At 41.0% G+C, this 20,969-nt stretch overlaps 1 protein-coding gene across 5 annotated transcripts in view; it reads left to right on the forward strand.

Annotated features, from left to right (window-relative positions):
- Positions 1-20,969, forward strand: part of crebbpa (CREB binding protein a) — a 49,682-nt gene that overhangs the window by 10,343 nt on the left and 18,370 nt on the right. For 3 of the 5 annotated variants that reach the window (XM_035949079.2, XM_035949081.2, XM_023272319.3), the window contains exons 2-10: positions 3,383-4,116; positions 10,129-10,308; positions 11,163-11,430; positions 17,232-17,345; positions 18,647-18,913; positions 19,300-19,399; positions 19,972-20,109; positions 20,276-20,393; positions 20,548-20,719. In XM_035949079.2, coding sequence (XP_035804972.1) covers positions 3,383-4,116; positions 10,129-10,308; positions 11,163-11,430; positions 17,232-17,345; positions 18,647-18,913; positions 19,300-19,399; positions 19,972-20,109; positions 20,276-20,393; positions 20,548-20,719 — 2,091 coding nt within the window. The remainder of the gene's footprint in view (positions 1-3,382; positions 4,117-10,128; positions 10,309-11,162; positions 11,431-17,231; positions 17,346-18,646; positions 18,914-19,299; positions 19,400-19,971; positions 20,110-20,275; positions 20,394-20,547; positions 20,720-20,969) is intronic. The other 2 variants (XM_055009992.1, XM_055009993.1) reach the window with 2 other exon arrangements.

Below are 20,969 nucleotides of genomic sequence, written 5' to 3' on the forward strand. Positions count from 1 at the left end.
ATATGATTTTTTCCATATCGCCCAGCACTAGTTTCTCTGCTTCACATACTTTTTAATGTATAGTATCGGTTTAAAATATTGCCTATCTTTCTTTATTAATCAATAGTCAGTGCTGACAACAAGATATTGATCTTAAGTTATCAGTTTGTACATCTTCAGTATTTTGTTAATAACAGCGATGGAATGAAACCATGAACCTTCTCGCTACAGATCCACATCCCGTCTCCTTTAATGGCTATGTAGATTTATTTATAAAAAGATTTGCCATTGAATTTTATCCAACTAAAGCTACTGGATTCAATGATATGATCTGTCATATTAAGCCTACAATACACAGTGCTGTGCACGTGAAATTTTCACACGTTGATCTGTGCTGTACCATGGTACTGAGGCAGGACAAATCTACAACGGCATATGCTTTTTTTCTTTATCAGTTTGGTATTTTTATATTCCTTCTTTGTAACTGGTGATTTCACCCACTAGCACATTCTCCAAAACAGAGGGAAGACCAAATTGTTGCAAGCAGTAGGTGTAGTTCTTGGTTGGGAAGACACAACAGCTCTAAATTCAGCCAGTAGTAATTAATTTTTTATGCTTGTTGGTTTGCACTTGGCATATGGAATGTAAACAAAGCTGTTGTGGTTTTCGTGCCGTGTAGCTGACACATTTATCTGTGATTGTGAGTCCTACATGATTCACTAAAGCTTGATTTGTGTAAAATGCTTGGACTTTAATTTTGGTAACGTGTTATCGAGTGGAACTGACTAATTTTTTAGTCTACAGTCAAAGTATTTATTTATTCAGTGAAATTCCAAGTAAATGACTGAATTTAAAATTATTCCATACAGTCATGTCTTTTTCCTTGACCCTTTCTTCCAACATTTTGTGTTACGAGTGCCTACATTCTTGGAATGTCATCAACACTCCAACCCAAAAGTATTGTTAGCTTCCACTGAACAGTAAATGAAAGCGTGCCAGCAGTCATGTTGCACCTGTCCCTCTAAGGCCAGACACATGGCCTTAGGGCAGGATGACAGACATTCCCAGTCAGAACTGCTGCTGGGGCTGCTTCTGTGACTATTTATAGCTACCACCTAGTAGTCAGGAGTCACTAGGGATAAATGAGGAATAGTAGAGAGCATTATGGTTGTCATTCAGTTAAGGAACAAGAGATAACTGAGTAAAAGAGCATAAGAAGCAATTACTGTATATACAAGAGATAAAAACCTGAAATAAGAAGTCTGCACAAAGAGAGCAGTAGTTGTTCCCCCTCCCCCCATGGTTGGGCTTCCCCTGACTACATGTGGCGATACCTAACCAAAACATTGCTTTGCATTTTGGTCTCCAGCCAAGGAGCTTAAGGGCAAGGTTGCCGTGTGTGTGGGTCTCCATTCAGAAATAAATACCAGGCCAGAGGCCTGAGTGCATGTGTTTGAAGTGAATACTGCTGAGGGCATCCATGAGGCTGCTGGTTAGACAGGATTGGCTGAGAGGAGTGAGGGAGGCAAAGACTGATGGTCCGTTCAGCCTAACACAAGCTTCCTCCACATGGAGCACCTGCATGCCTGATGCAAGGGACAGACAGTGAGTTAGCGCTGCAGATCTGTGCAGTAAGGCTGTGTTTGCTCAGGGAAGTGCGAAGGCCAAGTGGCCTCATTAAAGACAGGATCCTGACTGAATCTCAATGAAGACATCGAGTCGCAGCAGACGGGAGATGGCTGCTCCAGTCTGTCCACTCCTGTCTCGTAGCAGTAGGACCAAGCCCCTGTTCACCATATGTTACGTGATAAATTTAATTACGTTTTAGATAAGGTGACATCCCACAGATGTACAGATGCAGAGAATTGAAGTTTTTGTTCTGATCATGGCCTTGTCTTTTATTTAGTAAGATAAAAATAATCGGTTTGGCTTCATCCAGCATTAACAAATCACTCCACCACATGCTTTTGAAAAACCAAGTTAGATATATAAGATTTAAGATAATTGTTCTACCCTTGTCCAGTCATGGTAGACAGAGATAGTTGAATGAGTCAATAGTTGTTAAGCTAAAAAATTACCTGCCCCCTCACTGTTCACTTCTTCTATACTGAAGAATTATGAATCAAGCAGCTGTCTTGCAGTCCGCTAGTTTTTATTTCTGTTTATTTGTCGCTGCTTCTGCTGACTCCAACATGTCTTAGCCATGAGCAAAGCAAGCCAGATGTTCTCTTTTTAGCTGGAAGAGCGAACACAAGTGACTAATTGAAAACCCAGTGGAGTGCTTTGATTTTGATTGCATTATCCCCACAATATGAGGAAACTCTTTATAGCATTGCCATTATCTTTAATTTTGAAGTTGTTTTGTAGATTGCTATTATTATTATGACATTACCTGTGATGCTTTCAGAGTTTAATGCCTTACTTGTCAAAAGGTTTTGTAGTAGGCATTACTGATGATCATTTATAGGCATTTTGACCAATTTTGTATGGGATAGTATTCCAAAAGGTTAAAACCAACCAAATAGCAAAACAGCAAAACAAAGAGTTCCAGGTGATGGGTGTTTTTATTGCATTTGGAGTGTTCATACACTGTACCTATTACATGCCATGAAAGCAAGCACTGGCACCTAATACCATTTAGTATGGCTTTGTTATGATATTGAAAGCCACTTGTGCTCTCCCTACCATAATAGCTGCTTGATGCACAGCAAGTGCCAGTGACAGCACCCCCCAAGAGAAAGAGCAAACCTTTTTTAGTCCTACTAATTGATTAGTCCATTGAGGTAAGGTAATTTTCTTGGTCAAGGACAACCTTAATTTGCTCATACCTCCCAATTTTTTGTACTGTCTTAATCACTTCATCTCAAACAGATCGTGGCTCCCTAGGCTCTCAGCATTATGCTCACACCTCTGGATGGTGTGACACAAATATTCCTCCATCGCCCAGCAGGAACCCTGAGTGCTGCTGGATTCTCTCAGTTGTCACACTGTGTTTGTCAGCCAGTAGCGTTGCTCTTATTATCACGCTGTGTGCGTGTTGTTTCTGTTTTGTGCTGCAGGGACGAGGCCACAGTGCAGCAGCAGTTAGTATGTTGGCTCATTATTGTCTCATAATTGTGTGTTGTTAACATTGGGACTGAGAAGAAGGGTCAGCTGAGGAGTAAGAGGATGTTTTTGATTTTTAACACCTACTATTATGTGTGTTGAATTGTGGGATTAGATGCCAGTGGTACATGGGAAAAAATATATATTGTGCACTGAATGCTTCTTGTAAAGATCTGTTTAATGGATGAAGGTAAAGCCAATAGTCTCTGTTGTCACAAATTGCTACTTGCATGCAGAATTTTTACAATCATCCAGTGCAAAATTATTCTTATTTCACTCTCCTTTTTTCTTCTCATAGATCTGGGGTCACTGTCCTGGGATGATTTGGAGAATGATCTTCCAGATGAGTTAATTCCTAATGGTGGTGATCTGAGCCTGATGGGTGCGATGCCTTCAAACGGTGGAGCAGCACCTGGAGGTGGGGGGACAGGTGGTGCCCCGGCAGGCCTTGGTGGAGGCGGTGGCGCTGGTGTTCCAGATGCAGCCGCCAAGCACAAGCAGCTCTCCGAGCTCCTTCGAGCTGGTAGCACTTCCAGTATCACAGGCACAGGGCTGAACTCAGCTAGCCCTCAGCCAGGCGGCATGGGGCCACAGCTGGGAACACCACTGGGTAAGAGCCCCCTTGGCCAGGGCTCCCCCAACAACCACCCATCTCCCCAGGCCCAAAAAGCGGGAACACCAACTGGAGTAGCAGGACAGAACAACAACAATAATACTGCAGCTATGGGATTGAACGCAACAGGATTTAACCAGGCAATGATTAACAATAGCCAGGGCCATGCTGGGCTCCTTGCCCAGGGAGGGCAGCCTCAACCTGGGCAGGTGATGAATGGTGGTCTGGTGCCTGGAGCAGGGAGAGGACGGGGAGCGGGGGTAGCAGGCATGCAGTACAAGGGACCGACGATGCAAGGGACTGCAACAGGACCAGGAGGATCAGGGAGTGCGTTGGCAGAGACGCTCACCCAGGGTGGGCAGCAGATGGGAGCTCACACCACCCTCAACGCAGCTCAGCAAGCAGGCAACATGAACAAGGTGAGTCACACCCCCAATTTTCATCACAAGTTTTTTTACGGGTAGTGTTTTCACATTTTGAGCCAACATTGTGTTAAAGCACACAAGGAGTATGTTTCAGGCAGTGATTAGTCATTGGCATAGAATTATCAATTTCTTTTTTAGTTGTGGGTGGAAACTGTTTTAATACTGAGCACAAATAAATATGATTCATTTGAAAGCGTGCAGACTCCTGACAGAACAGCTTAATAAGCTTGTTGATGAGGTGTTTTGCATCTTGACACTTTGGGCACCATTCTTCCTGTGATGCTTGTTTAACTCAGGCTAACATTTTAGCCTGTCAAGAGAATATTGTTCCTTTTCCTTTGGCAAGCTTTGACTTCTACTTGATGAAGCTTAATTTATCAATCCTGGATGACATTACTTAAGGAAAAGCAGCATTAATGGACAATGGAAAAAAGCAGTCAGCTCCTACGTGATCAGCTGGCATGGCCTTATCAAAACAGAGATGTTTTTTTTTTAACTACTTGAGTGACACAGCACAGGTTAAAATTACCCTATGGAGTTTTCACTGTAAGCAAACATGGTTTTGTTTCTCACCAAAACACCATGATGTGTTTAAAGGGACACAAAACAACCATGTTAAGCGCTTCTCCTACCTCATAAAACAGGTTCAAAGGCTTCTTTTTAAACCAGTATTGTTTACACAGACTTGCCCTTGCCTTGTTATTGGCACATTGCAGCGTTTAGGGCGCATTGCCAAATTACATTTCTTCTCTTCCATGGGTAGAAATATGTATCTCATCATCCTTGTACAATTGCAAACAATGTAGAGCGCACCTCTCATCACACTTGACTCGGCAATACCTTCATCCTTCTTTAATTTTCTCCAATTTGTTATAGGCAGAGAGTGGGGTGCCTGTATAAACTCTACGTTTTTTTTAAATTTAGGAGCATGTTGCTCCAAATCAATGGCAAAGTGACCCATGTTGAATTATTAGCAATCAATTGGATAGCACTGGTTACTCTGATTTCAAATGGACATATGGTTTGCATGCAGTGGGTTATTTTAAAATACATTCATATGTATGACATGACTGCTAGTGCTAATCTTTACTTAGCTCTTAATTAGGTGGTTAATGAAAGTGGAGGTGCTCTACAACTGGCTGTAACACCACTCAAATGGTCTCTAATGACTTTGTCCATTCATTGCATAATATCATTGATATGTAACTTCATTTAAGCCTCACACACTGCAAATTGCTTTTCTGGCATATGTGTAGTGGATGCATCTGTATCTGTACGCTCCACCGGTTGGTCTGTTGGGTCATCTACGCAGTCCTTTCCTTCTCTCATTTACAGTGTTGTCATTACTCAGTAAAGAGATATATGCTTCACACTTGGCACCTCTACTCTCACTTGGGAGCTCAGTCATTGTTAAGATTAGTCTTGGGACTGAAAATGTGTGTGTGAGAGATCATAGTGTCATTGCTAGTTGGGAGCTTGCCACCAATGTGGTTTCACAAGAAATCAGTAGGAAGCCATCTATTTTACTGGATGTGTGTCAGCACTAAGATGCTAAAGCTGTACGTAACCACATCACACAGACGGATGCCCCAAGCCACTGAGCAGAGATAGTGAATGTGTGTTTTGAGATTCATTTTGAGATAGACTCTGCAGACATGCTGTAACCACAGGAAAGATTAAAAGCTGATATGGAAGTATCGGCGAGGGGACTGTCAGCGTTTGAAAGAAAAGGCCTGTCTGAGTGTGTCTGTGTGTGTGTGTTTTAGGCTCAGCTGGTGTTGGGTGATTGTCATGTCACCAACTGCTATCGAGGAAAAAAAAATCACCAGACCCAGACTTTGTGTGTGGCTTCTTCTATTGTGCTTTAATCACAGGTTGTAAATCTCTTTCTGGGCATTTGTGTTGGTGAGAGGCTTCTGTCCCTCCTTCCAGCCACATGCTGCTTTTGTTATTGTGTACGCACAAACACTCCCCTTGCTTTCTTTCGCTTATTGGGTGGCTGCTTACCCCGTCAGTGAAGGAGAGAAAGACAGGTATTGTAAACCACTTAATCAGTTAAAATGACAGTGGGGAGTGCACTTAGGATGAAGGAGGGAGGCCAACTCAGCTGAACAGTCTCGCCTGGCAGCAGAGCGGCGAGATGATAGTTGGCAACTGTCCTGCCTGCCGATGTGTGGAGTGTGTCAGAGGGTGGGGTGGGGGGTCTGAATGGGAAGAGTGAAACGGAGGGGGTATGTGCTTGTGTGTGTGACTGCGTATGTCCGCCTGCTCAGCTGTGTTGAAAGACTGCCAGTGTCTGGTCGTCTCAGCTGGGTCTTTTTTATCTGGTCTGTTGGAGCAGTGTCAACAGCCTGAGGGGATACAGCCTGGTCTGGCATGGCAGTCTCTGGTCTGGTCTTCCAGCAGCTCTGTGGAATAGAGAGCAGCAGCAAGTTAATCAGTGTGTAAAGCAAGACACTATCAAGGATTTTTGTTCCCTCTGGTGCAACACATCTTAATGTATGCAGTTATGATTCCTGAGGGTGGCCAATCTGGGAAAACTCTATATCACCGTACCTTCATGCTGTGATTTGGATATGCACTCTGTTGCCACTCCCATTAGGTACAACTAGTAATGCAGTCAAATATAAACCCTACTCTGACTAACCTTCGTGAAGCTACATTATGGTAAAAAATAATAATTAATTAATAAATGAATAATTTATGATGAATAAATGCTAAATATATTTTAAAACTACTGATACTTAATGTTTAGCGTAAAATTGATTTGGTTGTAGTTGGAATTTGAAGTACAAATAAAGTAAACACTAGATTACTGAATTCTAAATGAATTATAATAAACAGGGAAAGAAAATAATTCAACAGTTGGTCGGCAAAATCTGAATAAGTTGTAACTTGGGCTGATCAATATAGCTGAGAAGTCTATCACAATAAAATGTTTTGTTTACATCAATATCGATCATTTTTAATTTGCCTACTTTTAATTAAGATCAAGAGGGAAAAAAAGGTTTATTTTGAATTTAATCAGTTTAGCCTATTTGTTAAAGAATACGTGGAATCATTTTAATGAAAAAACAGCAATGAAAAATATACTTAAAAAAATATGCATACATTTTTGAAAAATACATATGGGGAAAGGAAATAATCTTACCTTCATACATATTATATGGAGAAAACAAGTAAAACCCACAGACCATGGAGGGTGACTAAGCTGCCGCCACACTGTGAGCAAGTTCAGGTTCAGAGTGGCTGCCCTGGCCTAGGTATTGCTGGACAGAGACCCAGCACCAGCCTCCATGTGCACCTCAGCATCAAGGGCTGCTCGTCATCTTTCGGAGTGGGCTGCTGGGAGTGTGTCATTAAGGGGAAGGTTGTGGGAGTCACTGGCTCGTGGCTGTTTTTAGACTGTGACGTCCATCTTGCAAGGGCAAACGCCAGTCTTCACCAGCCGTAGGTTCCACCAGGGGAGTTCTGCAAGTGTAGACAGAGGTCAGGAGAGGTGCAGGTAGCCTTGAATCAGTGTGTTTTAGGAGACCTGCATGGAACTCACAGGAGGGGATGGAGGGTAAAAGGCCACCATTAAAAAGAAATATGAAGAGCTGTTATGAGCCAGGGAGGAAGCATTCTTGCGGTTTGTTCATGGAAGTGAACTGCATTTTTTTTTTCCTCACAGGGGTTTGCAACGAATGCATTTCAGTGCAACCATCGAAGATTCATTCAGATTGTTTTCTTATTGCTGGCGCTACACTGTCTGTCTCCTACATACACCTTGCTGTTGTTTGTCCCGGTCAAGCTGTAATGCTATGGATGTTTTAACAGCAGACTTGAGCCATAATGTGTTCATATCAAAATAATTGTCACACCTGATGACAGAGTGACTGTTGACTGTAGTTAGTTATTCCAGCGCCTGAGTTGGAACCGATAACCGCCAATAATGCTGCGCCAACTTAGTAAGGAGATCTGTCCATATTTAATACCACCTCTAAAACAAATTTATGGTCAGGGCATCATTCATGCACTTCATCACTTTAGCTTTAATCTCATTCTAAGCTTTTAATGAGAGTCCTGCTCCTGAATGTTAGCAGTGTTAGCAGCTATAGCTGCTTGCTGCTGATGGACACAGGCTCACTTCCGGCTTGTGTCATCATCCTAGTTTAATGTTAGCATGAGCCACGATTACTGTTCATCTTTAGCCATTTTGAGCAGTTAGGGAGGTGCGATAGTATTATGCGATGCTTATCCCGAGACCTTTCGCCATTCTTAGCAAACACAACTACATCTCATTGAACAGTAAAAGCATCCAGCAGGCGATGCAATGTGCTGCAGAAAATCTACAATGCTTTTTCTCTCACTTAAGCTGCATGTCCCTTACTTGTGCCTTGTCAGTTAATATACTTTTAATTGTTAGAATTGCTATCAATAATTAATTGATTTATAATTGATCATAAACATTCCTGTTTAGAAGTATATAGATTTTTATGCTCGAATTATATTAGGCTATACTGATTAGGGCTGAAACAGTTCCTGGAATTATTCGAGTAGTTTGATTACTAAAATTCCTCGAGGCAAAATTCTCTGAATCAAGACTTTGTTTACACTACCACTTCATACTAGGCCCCAGGTCTGACAAACTTCATATATTCAATCATGATATTGTGTTGAAGTGCGTTTAGGTCTTACACTTTCCCATAATGAAGGAAATCACTTTAACTTGCCAAATCAAAGTGAAACCAACATTACTTATGGAATGTTATCTGTAATAATTACTAATAAACTAATCAGTTTTCTTATTTGTGTTCTATCAGCTGCAGTACCAACAGTTTAAACAGACCAAACATAAAACATATTTATGCGATTTCTGCATCACCTACTAAATACATGTCAGGTTCCCATGGCTTTGAGTTTTAGTTGAATACCGCTGTACTATACTATATCTGTACAATACACCAAAGATGTCCACCCATGGTCTGCCAGGACAGTTATTTCTGTTGCATAGCATGCTCACTTCTGCTTTTGATACTGTAACATGAATGCCAAGCACAGAATCCGATTGCTTGATTAATCAAAAGAATAATCGATAGAATACTCGATTACTAAAATAACCGATAGCTGCAGCCCTAATACTGATAGGTATTTTTATTTTACCAACCCGATTTGGGTAGACTAACTAACAGAAACACACTTTTCTTCAGTTTTCATTTTCTCATGATATTCTGAAAATGGCCTTGCCCCATAATCTTGTCATATAAATTCCTTCCTTTGGGAGAATGTCTGTTTACAAGAAGTTGTCGCTAATGGACTCCAATTATCTAAGAACATAACAATTTCATTTACAACCCAACAGAATCTTGAAAATACAACTGTCAACTTATGGTTAATTGCGTGGTTAGTTTAAGTGTCTAATTAAAGAAACGTAGAGCAGTCAACCCAAAAGAGCATTTTACTGGTAACTCCCTAACGTACTGACTGCCTGCAATTTTCATAATGCTTCTAATAGTGTTGTGTCTAGCAGACTCAGTGATTGCAAACTCAAGCATTAGCTTCAATGGGGAAGGGAGGAGTAGAAGGAGGAGATCAGGTTGAAAATGATTCTGTAGTCAAGAGGTAGAAAAGTCTTCTCTGCCAATAGCTGGTCTCGTGCTGAGCCGTCACAGTGCTAGAGCATCACTGGACTGGTTTCGACAGCCACAATTATCCTGGCACAGCTACAATAGTGCTTGTCTTGGCAGAGGAGGACTTGTAATGACAAATTGGCATTGAGATGGAGGCAGAACCTTTGTTGGCACACTGGTACTGTAAATGACTGGTTGGACAGTGCGTCCCTCAGGTAAACATTGAAGTGTATCAAATCAGTATTTTCAACACATGAATACATTGATCGAGCTAAATACAGCCCTGCAGGATTTAAGGCAATAAAGTAGCCTGTTTTGTTAGTCTATCAAACTAACACTGCTCACACTGCTAAATTATTATGTTAACTTTCATGTCGTTTGTCTGTGTTTCCAGATGGGCATGAATAACAATGGTGGTCCATTTGGGGCTCAGCCCTACGGTCAGGGAGCCGCAGGACCAGGCCAACAACTAAACCCTCAGCAGCAGCTCCAGAACAAGGCTGCCCTTGCCAACAGCCTGCCGCCCTTCCCCAATGAGCTCAAAGGGGCCGCTGTTACTAGCGTGCCAAACATGGTCAGTACTTTTTACAAATAATCAAACATTGTCATACACATAATAACGCAGCATATTTCTCTGTGTTCTTTGATGTAGTGAAACCCTCATAGAGCTACAAACAGTGTCTGTATAGTACTATCTGAGAACTACATTTATTAAGCGATCGGTTAATTTGACGATCTAAATTGATCAAGTACTGTATAGTATTAGTTGAAGTTTGGGGCTAAAATATTCATCCATCCATCCATCATCTATACACCGCTTGATCCTCATTAGGGTCGCGGTGGGGCTGGAGCCTATCTCAGCTGACTTGGGCCAGGGGACACCCTGGACAGGTCACCAGTCCATCGCAGGGCCACCTAAAATATTTATGATTTTAATTAATATTGCAATGTTTAGTAATTACACCGAAGCTGTCTTGATCATTTTTGTAAGCTGCCAGTTTCATTCAGAGGTACAAGAAATTGTGTAATGCTGTGAACTGCTACACAACTTTTGCTTGACTGGAGGACTGCTCTGCTCTATCAGATGTAACTTTGTTAAAAAGCTCAGCAATCACTAAAAGTGAACTGAGAAATATTTCTGTTAGCTTCCTATAACTTTGTACAGCATTTCAAAGCAGGCCTAAAGGCCACTGAGTCAACGTAGACATAAGTTTGCCATATGTTGATTATTATTATTTTATTAATTTTATTTTTTATTTTTTTATTATTGTAGTATCAGTTAAAGCCTTTGCACAGATAAAGAATTGTCTTCTCCTAAAGGACTGCTTTGAATTAGATTATTTTTTTTTTTAAACCATTGCTGCATTGATGGAACTGATGTAAACTCACTACACCTTTGACATTTGTTTGCTTTTGTCATTCATACAGCAGCTCCAGCAGCAGCCTCAGCAACAGGCAGCGATGCTCCCGCTGCCTGGTGGCGGAGGTGTGGCAGTGCCTTCGGCAGGTCCCACAGCTGACCCTGAGAAGCGCAAGCTGATCCAGCAGCAGCTGGTCCTACTGCTTCATGCACATAAGTGCCAGCGACGGGAGCAGGCAAATGGGGAGGTGAGGGCCTGCGCCCTGCCTCACTGCCGCACCATGAAGAACGTCCTCAACCACATGACCCACTGCCAGGCCGGCAAATCCTGCCAGGGTGAGTTGGAGCTTTTGAAACAGATGATGAAATTGATCACATCTAGATGTTGCATAGTCCATAGAAATCACTTCCCTGTTTTACTGTTCGTGACTTTGCTGCTCTGTGGTCACATTATTAGAGGGTCACTTTGTTCAGATCACAAACCATTTGACCTCTGAATGTTGCAGTTTTGTTTTGAACTAGACCTGTTTTTCAAATTAAAGGCAGAGCATTTAAAATATTGAAATCTCGCTGCTGCAAGCTGGTTCTTGATTTCCCGGCTATGTCTACATTGTAAAGCTTTGACAATAGATATGAATTTCCTTGAGGGTTGTATTCATAACTATTAATCTGTCATTAACAAATTAATGTTAATGACATTTATCTGTCGCTGTATGTTAAACTGAATGTTAAGCTTTTTTCACAGACTATCTAAACGGCCCTCTATGTGTGCAGCTACACTAACAGAACAGCCACCAGACTTTAAACATAAAGACTAGCATTCTACCTAATTTTTCTGTAATGTTTTTTTTAGTGATAGCCTGGCTGGATTTTAAACCTACCACATTTTTTACGCCATAGGTGGAAAAAGCACCTGCTGCGAAACAACCAAAAGCAAGCTATGAAAACCTTATAACATTATGAGGGGAAGAAATGCCTTTGAAAGTTGAGAAAATCCCCTAATGGTAAAATCTTGCATCCGTTGGGTGTTGAGAGTGTGGGTGGTGTTAGTTACAATTAACATTGACAACCAAATGTAATGTGTATTTCATTTAATAGCAGCACCATGATAATCCCAGTTATTTTGTATGTGGTCAAGAGCTTAAAAAAATCACTTTCACATTGATACTTAATTAGTAACAAAAGTAATATTTAGCAAAGCTGTTTAAAGAGAACATGAAATGTGGATGTTTTTAGCGTTGGTAGTGCCAAAATGTGTTAGAAAAACACGTGGTCTAAAGTCTATTTTACTTTTAAAAGTTGTTGAAACCAATGATATGACAAATTTATTTATTTTTATTTATTTATTTTTGATTACCTCAAAGAAAAGATTTTCAATCTCAAGGGACTTCCTGGTAAAATAAAGGTTAAATAAATAAAAAGTACTGAGCGAGTGAGTCGCCATGATGAACTGACATCAGTACGTACGTAACATTGTTGGTTGCTTCTGTTAGCAAGTCAACACAATGAAGCAGTTCTGAACTGTGCTGAACATATTCCTGTTAAAATGGAGCAAGATGAAACTGACAGACCAGTTGAGACCACTGTAAACCCGCTGGTGGATGTATTTCAAACACTACTGTGTGGAAACCGTGCAACAGTAATTCGCTGCATGACGGAATGTTTTTTGACAGCAAGCTAAAAGGCTTTTTACACACTTTGCAAAGGGAGGAAACACAAGGAAGGTAACAGAATTGGAAATACCTGAGGATTATCTAAAGTTTGGAGTCTTGATTGACTGCTTTGGAAAGCGTAAAGTCGTTTTAGCTGCTATATGTATTGCAACCTCCCATCAGAGAACTCTGATGCTCAAAAGAAAGTTAAGTTCCCTTCCTGTCTCTTCCTTCCCTGACTGGTGTGTTTTAGTGTCCTTTCCCTACGGCAGGCTGATGATGCTGTACTGCTGTTTCCAGAGTATGTTGAGTGGTTGGTAGAGCACACGTAATAGCCAGTGAAACTGAGCACTGATGGGACAACGCCAGGCTTTAGTCTGTTGGTCTGGTGAATGATTAGCTTCCTGAATTCCACCGCCTTCACCTCAAAGTAATCTTACTCCAGAAAGTGCTTACTACATTTCCTAGAGTCAGAGCCCATCAGAGGACCCTTTCTCCTCTGTGCCGCTAGCAGCACATCAGTACTGTTCTCTGTTTCAGTGGCAGTTAACCCTGCAAAATTAATTCTTACATCCAGAAGCAATGCAGTTGTGGTCTCCCTTTTATCTTCTGATGGTCTGTGGCACCCCAGCCTCCATCTTTCCCTGTCTCTATTGTCCACAATCTGTTGTTCACTGTCTGTGTTTTAGTGTGTTGTCCGTAAACCCGTGAAGCTAACAAACCCTATAACGTCACAGGTTGTTGTACTCCAAGATGGCAGCGCCCTTTGGAGAAATGGCACAAAAGAATTTTCTTTTTCCTTCTATATGCTTGCATTTTTTGTGTTTGTTATATACCTTCTGAAAAGTGGATATACATGCAGTGATTTATACTAACTTGACAGAATACTTACTTTCCCCTTTCAGAGCAGCAGTAACTAGAAACTTTTCCTCCTGTTCTTGTCTGTCTTGTTGTATTGTCACCATCTGTGTTGCTATTTTTAGACCAAGTTTCTTTTTGCCATCATCTTGATAAAAGGCAGTGGATTCAGAAAGTAGCAGCATTTCTATTAAAATCTGTTACTGAAATCTGTCATTCACTCAAGTTTTCAGACCCACATTTTTGTAGAAAATCCTATAGTAGCAATTTTAGCTGTGAGTCTTCGTCTTGGTTAAGTCTCCACAAGCTTTTCACTGAATGTGGGCAGTTTAACCACTTGAGGACTGTCATAGAGTTGTCCCAAAGCCACTCCAGCTGTGTCTTTGTCATGCTGAAAGGTGAGTGGCTGGTTTTCTTCAGGTACATCTCTGCATTTGGCTGCATATATCCTTCCCTCAAGTGTGACCAGTCTTGCTGTCCCTGCCTGATAGCATGATACCACCAAAACCATGCTTTACTGTAGAGAAAGCATTAACCAGGTGTAGAGCAGTGTCTGGTATTTGCTAGACATAGCGCTTGGAGTTCTGCCAAAGGTGTTGAATTTTTATCTAGTCAGACAGGAATATCTCTTCCCTTGTGTTTTATATTCTGTAAAAGGCATTTGCCAAACTCCAAGTGGGCTGTCATGTTGCTACTCTACTATAAAGAGTAATTGATGGAATGCCACTGAGATGGTCTTCCTTCTGACAGGTTCATCTATACCTGCAGAGGATTTCTGAAATTATGTTGGATAAGTATTGGGTTTCTAAATAGGGCCCTCCTTGTTTTTTTTTTTGTTTTGTTTTTTTAATTCAGTTTCACTGTTACTGAGGCCACTGTGCTCCTGGGAACACTCAAAGCTTTGGAAATGGTTTTATAACCTTCCCTGATCTATGGCTCACAACAGCTTAATCACAGAGGCCTACAAGGTTCCCTTGAGCTTAATGGCTTGGTTTTCTCCCATTCTGTCCTCTGATGTGAATGTGTGTCCACTGGTATCTACATAGTTTTGTGAGTTTCTAAATTAAGTGCAGTCCATTGAGTTTCCCACAGGTGAACTCCTATCAAGTTCCAGACACAGCATAAGGTCTGAATACTTTAGTAAATGAGACAGTTCTCGTTTGGCTTTTCAATAAATTTGCAAAAAATTCTAAAAATTTACTTTTGTCATTATGGGTTATTGAGTATGAATTGATGGACATAATGGCAATTTGGTGTCTTAATAAACATAAATCTACAACATAATAAAGTGCAAAATAAAAGAGATTTGAATACTTTCTGAAAAGTATCTGCATACAAATGATCTGCCTAAATTAATTACATTATTTTTGCATTCATGCATCTATTTTGTTTAACTTTTCCATGTCCAGCTTGAGTTGATATATATTACTTAAATACAAGCTAAATGTTTTTGGTGGGCAGTGTGTATTAGATGCACATTTATTAATCTTTGTTGGTTATACCATGTGTGTCTGCCTAATCCAGATTTGGCACAGGGCAATTTCCATCCATTCAACAAAAACACTGACTTCCCACCTGCTTGCCTTTGTGGCTGTCAGCTGTTTCTCTCCCCAATAGTTTCATTGACTCAATTAGTGCAGTTTCTTTGTGTTTGTTTCTTTCTGCTCCTTTGTGTGCCAATCCCAGCATTACTGTGATGAAAAATTCCCCTCAAGCTACACTCATTTAAATTTGGCTCCACGTCTTTGCGCCACTTTTGGCCTTGAATGCTTAAGCTAAATTGCAGGCCAAGCACACAAGAGGCCAAGGTGTGTTAAGTGTGAAGGCGTCTGTCTTTCTACTCTCTGCATGCCAACTCATTTCCTTCTGCTACAGATCCTTGCCTCTCAGTGCCACTGAAAGAGAGAGATTTTGTTTCCCAACACAGTTATCTCTAGCATTTTAGATTTATATGATGTTGGCTTATTTCATTTTCACCTGATGAACCGCAGAGTCTGCAGTTTGAGTTATGCTTGGATTGGAGCTGGACTTAAATCTGAGGCCTATTTTTTTGTTTGCCATTGCGTACTGAATCTGCAAAAAGGTATGAGTATGATAGCACTGCCATGTTTGAGTTTTTGCCCGTACTACAGGTGATCTTACAAAGATGAAAAAGTTTAATTACGCTTCCTGTTGCGTAGCCCTTTAGCCCATGTAGTCATTGTATTTGGAACAGCACTCAAAAGTGCCAGGTATCTCGCAGAGCAGATTTTAGGCTGGTTGTGTTTTCTTTTTAGATTAGATGCTACTACATTAACCTGGCCACAGATGAAATGAAGCTACCCCAGTTTGTTCAGTTGCCCACTAGGAAATACAGTTTAGATTCCCCTGTCTCTGGGCCAAGCCAACAGCCTTTCAAGAGTGAAAATTAGAGCAGTGTGCTGAAACTGAGATCTTTAGGTTTTGGACAACAGCCTTTTTTTTTTTTAACTTCCTGTCATTTGCTCTTGCTGTCCTTCTGTCTCCCTATATCTGCACTTTTCTTCTTTTTCTGTTACACAGAAGGCCAAGAAACTCGTCATATATTTGTGTCACTGTCGCAATCGTTTGTGTCTTAGTTTTAAGCATTGCCTGTGCAGTAGTATTTTCGTATATGCCATTTTCAGGCACACTAAGAAAAAGAAACTTCCCTAGGAATCTCATAATTAATTACAAATTATTTCTGAAAATAAACTGTTAGGTCAGTTGGGTAACTGACCAAAAAAAATCAAAGAATCATATTTGTAAATGTGTGCTTGCAGTTTTGTTTGTACACTGAGGAAGACAGTTTAAATTGTGCAAACTGAACCGTTTGAAGTGATTAAATATACCAAGACTGCCCGTACTTTGATCGAGAGCACGGTTCAAATGTTCAGATATTACTGCTGGGATTGTGGGTGCAAATGTGAAGATTCTGTACACAAAAAAACGCCAGGTGATATTACACATCCTGTTAGAGGTTTTCCTGAGATTTTCAGAGGGTGAAGGTGCTGTCAGCTGTCCAGGGAGAGATGATGATGTCAGTATTTAAAGTTAAAGAAAGGAAATGTATTTAATGTACTTTTTACATTGTTTATGATCATTATTGTTAACATAATTGTAAAAGAAAGCTGGCAACATTTATTGTACTTATAATCAAAAGCCTATTCATTTCACAATAAAATGTTTAAGAGTTAATGAAAATATAGGTGGTTTGCCTTAAACACGTAAACTGGATGCGTCGCAAGAGTTTCTGGTTGGTGTATTTGTTTATTTCAGTTACTAGCAAAACTAACCTGTTGCCTAATATCATCTCTAGGTTAGTATATGTTACGGTAACAGATGATGCTCTCAGTTACATTTTGGAACATTGTTGATGTTTTGTTAAATATGATAAGTAGGGCTGGACCCGAATATTCGATCGTTACGGTGGTATCCGAATATTTATTTTGAGGTCCGAATATTCGGAACCCCCTCCCCCTCAAGCAGCATCTTGACAACTATAAAGCCACCTTGCATGCTGATGAATACGTGTCTTTACATAACCTAGTTTTGATGTATAAATTGTCAGTGGTTTGAACAACAGTCGGCATCAAGATGGTAAACCTTGCTTCTCTCCTTCTCTTTCAGTGGCTCACTGTGCGTCGTCCAGACAGATCATCTCCCACTGGAAAAATTGCACACGACACGACTGTCCCGTCTGCCTGCCGCTGAAGAATGCCAGCGACAAGCGCACCCAGCAGCGTAAGTACAAGCAGAAATCTCTAGCCCACTGTCGCTTATTCATTGTCAAGTCACGTATCGTAATCGCAGACACCAAATACAAGACAGAATTGCCTGCATTAATTGTGTTCGGTAGCAGGCCTTCCAGACTTGACAAGCTCTGATTTTGTCCACCAAAAGCCTCTTTTTTTTTTTTTTTTTTTTTTTTTTTTTTTGTATCTCAGTCGTCATCAAGATATTATGTTGGTATACTGAACTTTGATCGTCCATAGTGGCAATTTTAGAAATGCCCTTTAGCTTTCCTGAAACCAGTCAAATACATTTGTGTCTAGAATAGGTGTATATCTTGCCATTCGAAGTCGACCAAATAATTTAGTTCTAGGTTTGTTCTCCTCCGTGATGATGCAAAGCACTCGATGAGTAAGAGAGTAGTCCTGCTGGGCTTGTAATCTGACACACAGGAGGGACTGGATTGTGATGAAGGGTGAGAGAGAAGAAACAGAGACTGTGTGCTAGAGAAGTCCCACAGAGCAATTGGCTGTTTGGTTGTTTACTGCTACCCCTCACTAGACCAGAGCCGAGTTTAACACTCTGTCTGCTCATCAGAACTGCTTGTCTTTCGATTTTGTTGTAACTGCTGTCATCGGTTCACAGTCTGTCTGTGCCCTACCATCTTTTCTGTACTCCCTGGATTCTTTACTGTGGAGAGACTTAAACTTTCTTTGCTGTTTTTCTTCTGCTGACCATCTTTCATCACTTACAGCATTCCAGTGTTGGTCTGTCCCTGATTGGCTTGCATGTTAAAAAACATGATGCCGTCTTGTGCTCCTGCCAACGCAAACAGAGTGCAGTGTTTCTTTGTTCTGCCTCCTCCGATTTTTGTCTTTGCACAATCTCAGAGCTTTTTTAGTTCGACCAAATCCTGAACCCAGAAGAATATGCTAATGCTTTGTCCCCTGAAGGGATTTATGCATTTATTCAGCTCCTTGCTTTTTAAAGCGTTTAGCCTTACATTAATGTTCTCACTGTATCATGCTTCCATGTTATGACTTAATCTTGCCAGAGGTCAAAGTATGCAAATGCATGTGTATTTTGTATTACCTGTTGAATTATTCTACTTATCTGCCCTATTTTCACCGAAACATATTCTCCTCATATTTTTGAAACTTGGCACACAGCTTAAGCATTTGCATTTTGTTTACCCACTCTGCTTGGTGCAGCATTAGAGTAAGCAAGATGGTTAACATTGCAAGCTGTTAGCAGCATAGACCGTATGATTACATGTGGGTGTTGTGGACTGACTGCTCTATCTCTCTCCCCAGCCATGCTGAGCTCCCCCAGTACGGGCCTCCAGAACCCCATGTCCTCCGTTGGTGTGGGTCAGCCCAGTGCTCCCACCATCAATACCTCAGCCCCCATAGACCCCAGTTCAATGCAGAGAGCCTATGCGGCGCTTGGGTTGCCATACAGCAGCCAGGCCACGGGGCAGGCTCAGGCCCAGCAGGCCCCAGGACAGACTGCAGGTGCTCAGAACGCCCAGGCCCAACAACAACAGCTACCGCAGCAGATGAGACCCATCAATACGCTTGGTAAAGTCAGACAAGTTGAATTAATGCCTTGATTTTTCATGTGCCCTTTTGGAAGAAGATACTGGGTCCTGTGTCAAATCTATGTATATATGTGCTGATTGACTTATAAATGCTTCTTACACCAAACTGTGAGGCTCATAAAGAGTAACCTCTAAGGCAGCCTCTATGATAGGAAGAGAAACACCTTCAATAACCACAACTAAGTATAATTCCACTCAAGCGCTTAGGATTGTATGTAGAACAAATCTGACATTATCTACCGGTATCTAAATTTTGAAACTGTAAGTGAAAAAATGCTCTAAAAAACACCAAAGCCATATTGCATGCACTGAGCTTGATGTTATACTAAGGCAGTGCTGTTTACTCACAACGTTCTGTATTTCCAGGTAACCAGATGGCTCTTGGAGGTGCAACAATGGGCGTGACAACTTCGGAACAGACTAACCTGCACACGGACTCTCTTCCCAACAGTCTCAACACTAACAAGTCAGTTAGAGCAAAGTACAACATAAAATGCTTTTCGTTTATTTACCTGAGTTGTTGGAAAGCATCTTTAAAGAATATAAATGTTTATTGGATCTGATAGTATTATAACTGTAGAAAATAGAATTATGTAAATATCAAAACAGATGGATGTCTGTAAGGATATACACTACCATTCAAAAATTTGGGGTCTCCCAGACAATGTTATGTTTTCCATGAAAACTCACACTTTTATTCATGTGCTAACATAACTGCACAAGGGTTTTCTAATCATCAATTAGCCTTTCAACACAATTAGCTAACACAATGTAGCATTAGAACACAGGAGTGATGATTGCTGGAAATGTTCCTCTGTAACCCTATGTAGATATTCTGTTAAAAATCAGTTGTTTACAGCTAGAATAATCATTTACCACATTAGCAATGTTTAGACTGTATTTCTGATTAATTTAATGTTATCTTCATTGAAAAAAAATGCTTTTCTTTCAAAAATAATGACATTTCTAAGTGACCCCAAACTTTTGAACGATAGTGTATGTATATAACTTCTATCCTTTCTCCTGTTTCATGTCCAGTCAGCTGCTGTCAGACGGGTCAGCTGTGGGATCAATGGGCAGCCTCCCCACAGCAGCACCCATCTCTGCCACAGGCTCCAGGAAAGCCTGGCATGAGCACGTCACTCAGGACCTGCGCAATCACCTCGTACACAAACTGTAAGTGCATACCTCTGCTGGAGAGATGCAACTGTTCTTTGTCTGTCACCTCTTTGCTTCTTGTTTCAAAACTGCATTTTTAAATCAAAGTTTTGAAGTGCAGTATTAAAAATTGCCGAAGACCTTCATGGCTACAATTTTTTTATTTATTTATTTTTTATGGCAGAGTACAAGCCATATTCCCTACCCCTGACCCGGCAGCTTTGAAGGACAGACGAATGGAGAACCTGGTGGCATACGCCAGAAAGGTGGAGGGTGACATGTACGAGTCAGCTAACAGCCGGGTGAGTTTTCTGAAAACGTGCCAAAACCAGGGCCCAACTTGAAATACTTATCTTCATGTAAAATCACAGAGTCTTTTACTGTAGCTCCAAATTTCACAAAGTACTTACAGTTTTCATCAGCTTAGCTTTCCATTTCCAACCTTCCTCCCTCTAGGATGAGTACTATCACTTCTTGGCTGAGAAAATATACAAAATCCAAAAGGAACTGGAGGAGAAGAGGCGCTCCAGGCTACAAAAGCAGATCATCAACCAGGCACCTATGACTGCTCAGGGGACCCAACAACCTGGCCTCTCCCAGCCTAATGCCTTGGGCCCAAGACCACAGAGTGAATACTAGTCTACATAATAAAATATAGGCTTTCAAGTAAAATCTCATGGTTTTTCATTTGATGTATTACCCAACTAGGGCTATTCAAAATGCTAATATACACCCAGTGGCTTATTTGGTACACTTGTACAGTCTGTTTCAATTCCAAAGATTTATGGCAGAGCCATAAATTCAACCTTTACAGTTATGTTTGTGAGCCAAAAGGTTTTATCCGTATTACCGTGCTATATATTTAGCCACTGTGGCAT

Source organism: Amphiprion ocellaris, chromosome 4 (genome assembly GCF_022539595.1).
Source record: "Amphiprion ocellaris isolate individual 3 ecotype Okinawa chromosome 4, ASM2253959v1, whole genome shotgun sequence".
Classification (NCBI taxonomy): Eukaryota; Metazoa; Chordata; class Actinopteri; family Pomacentridae; genus Amphiprion; species Amphiprion ocellaris.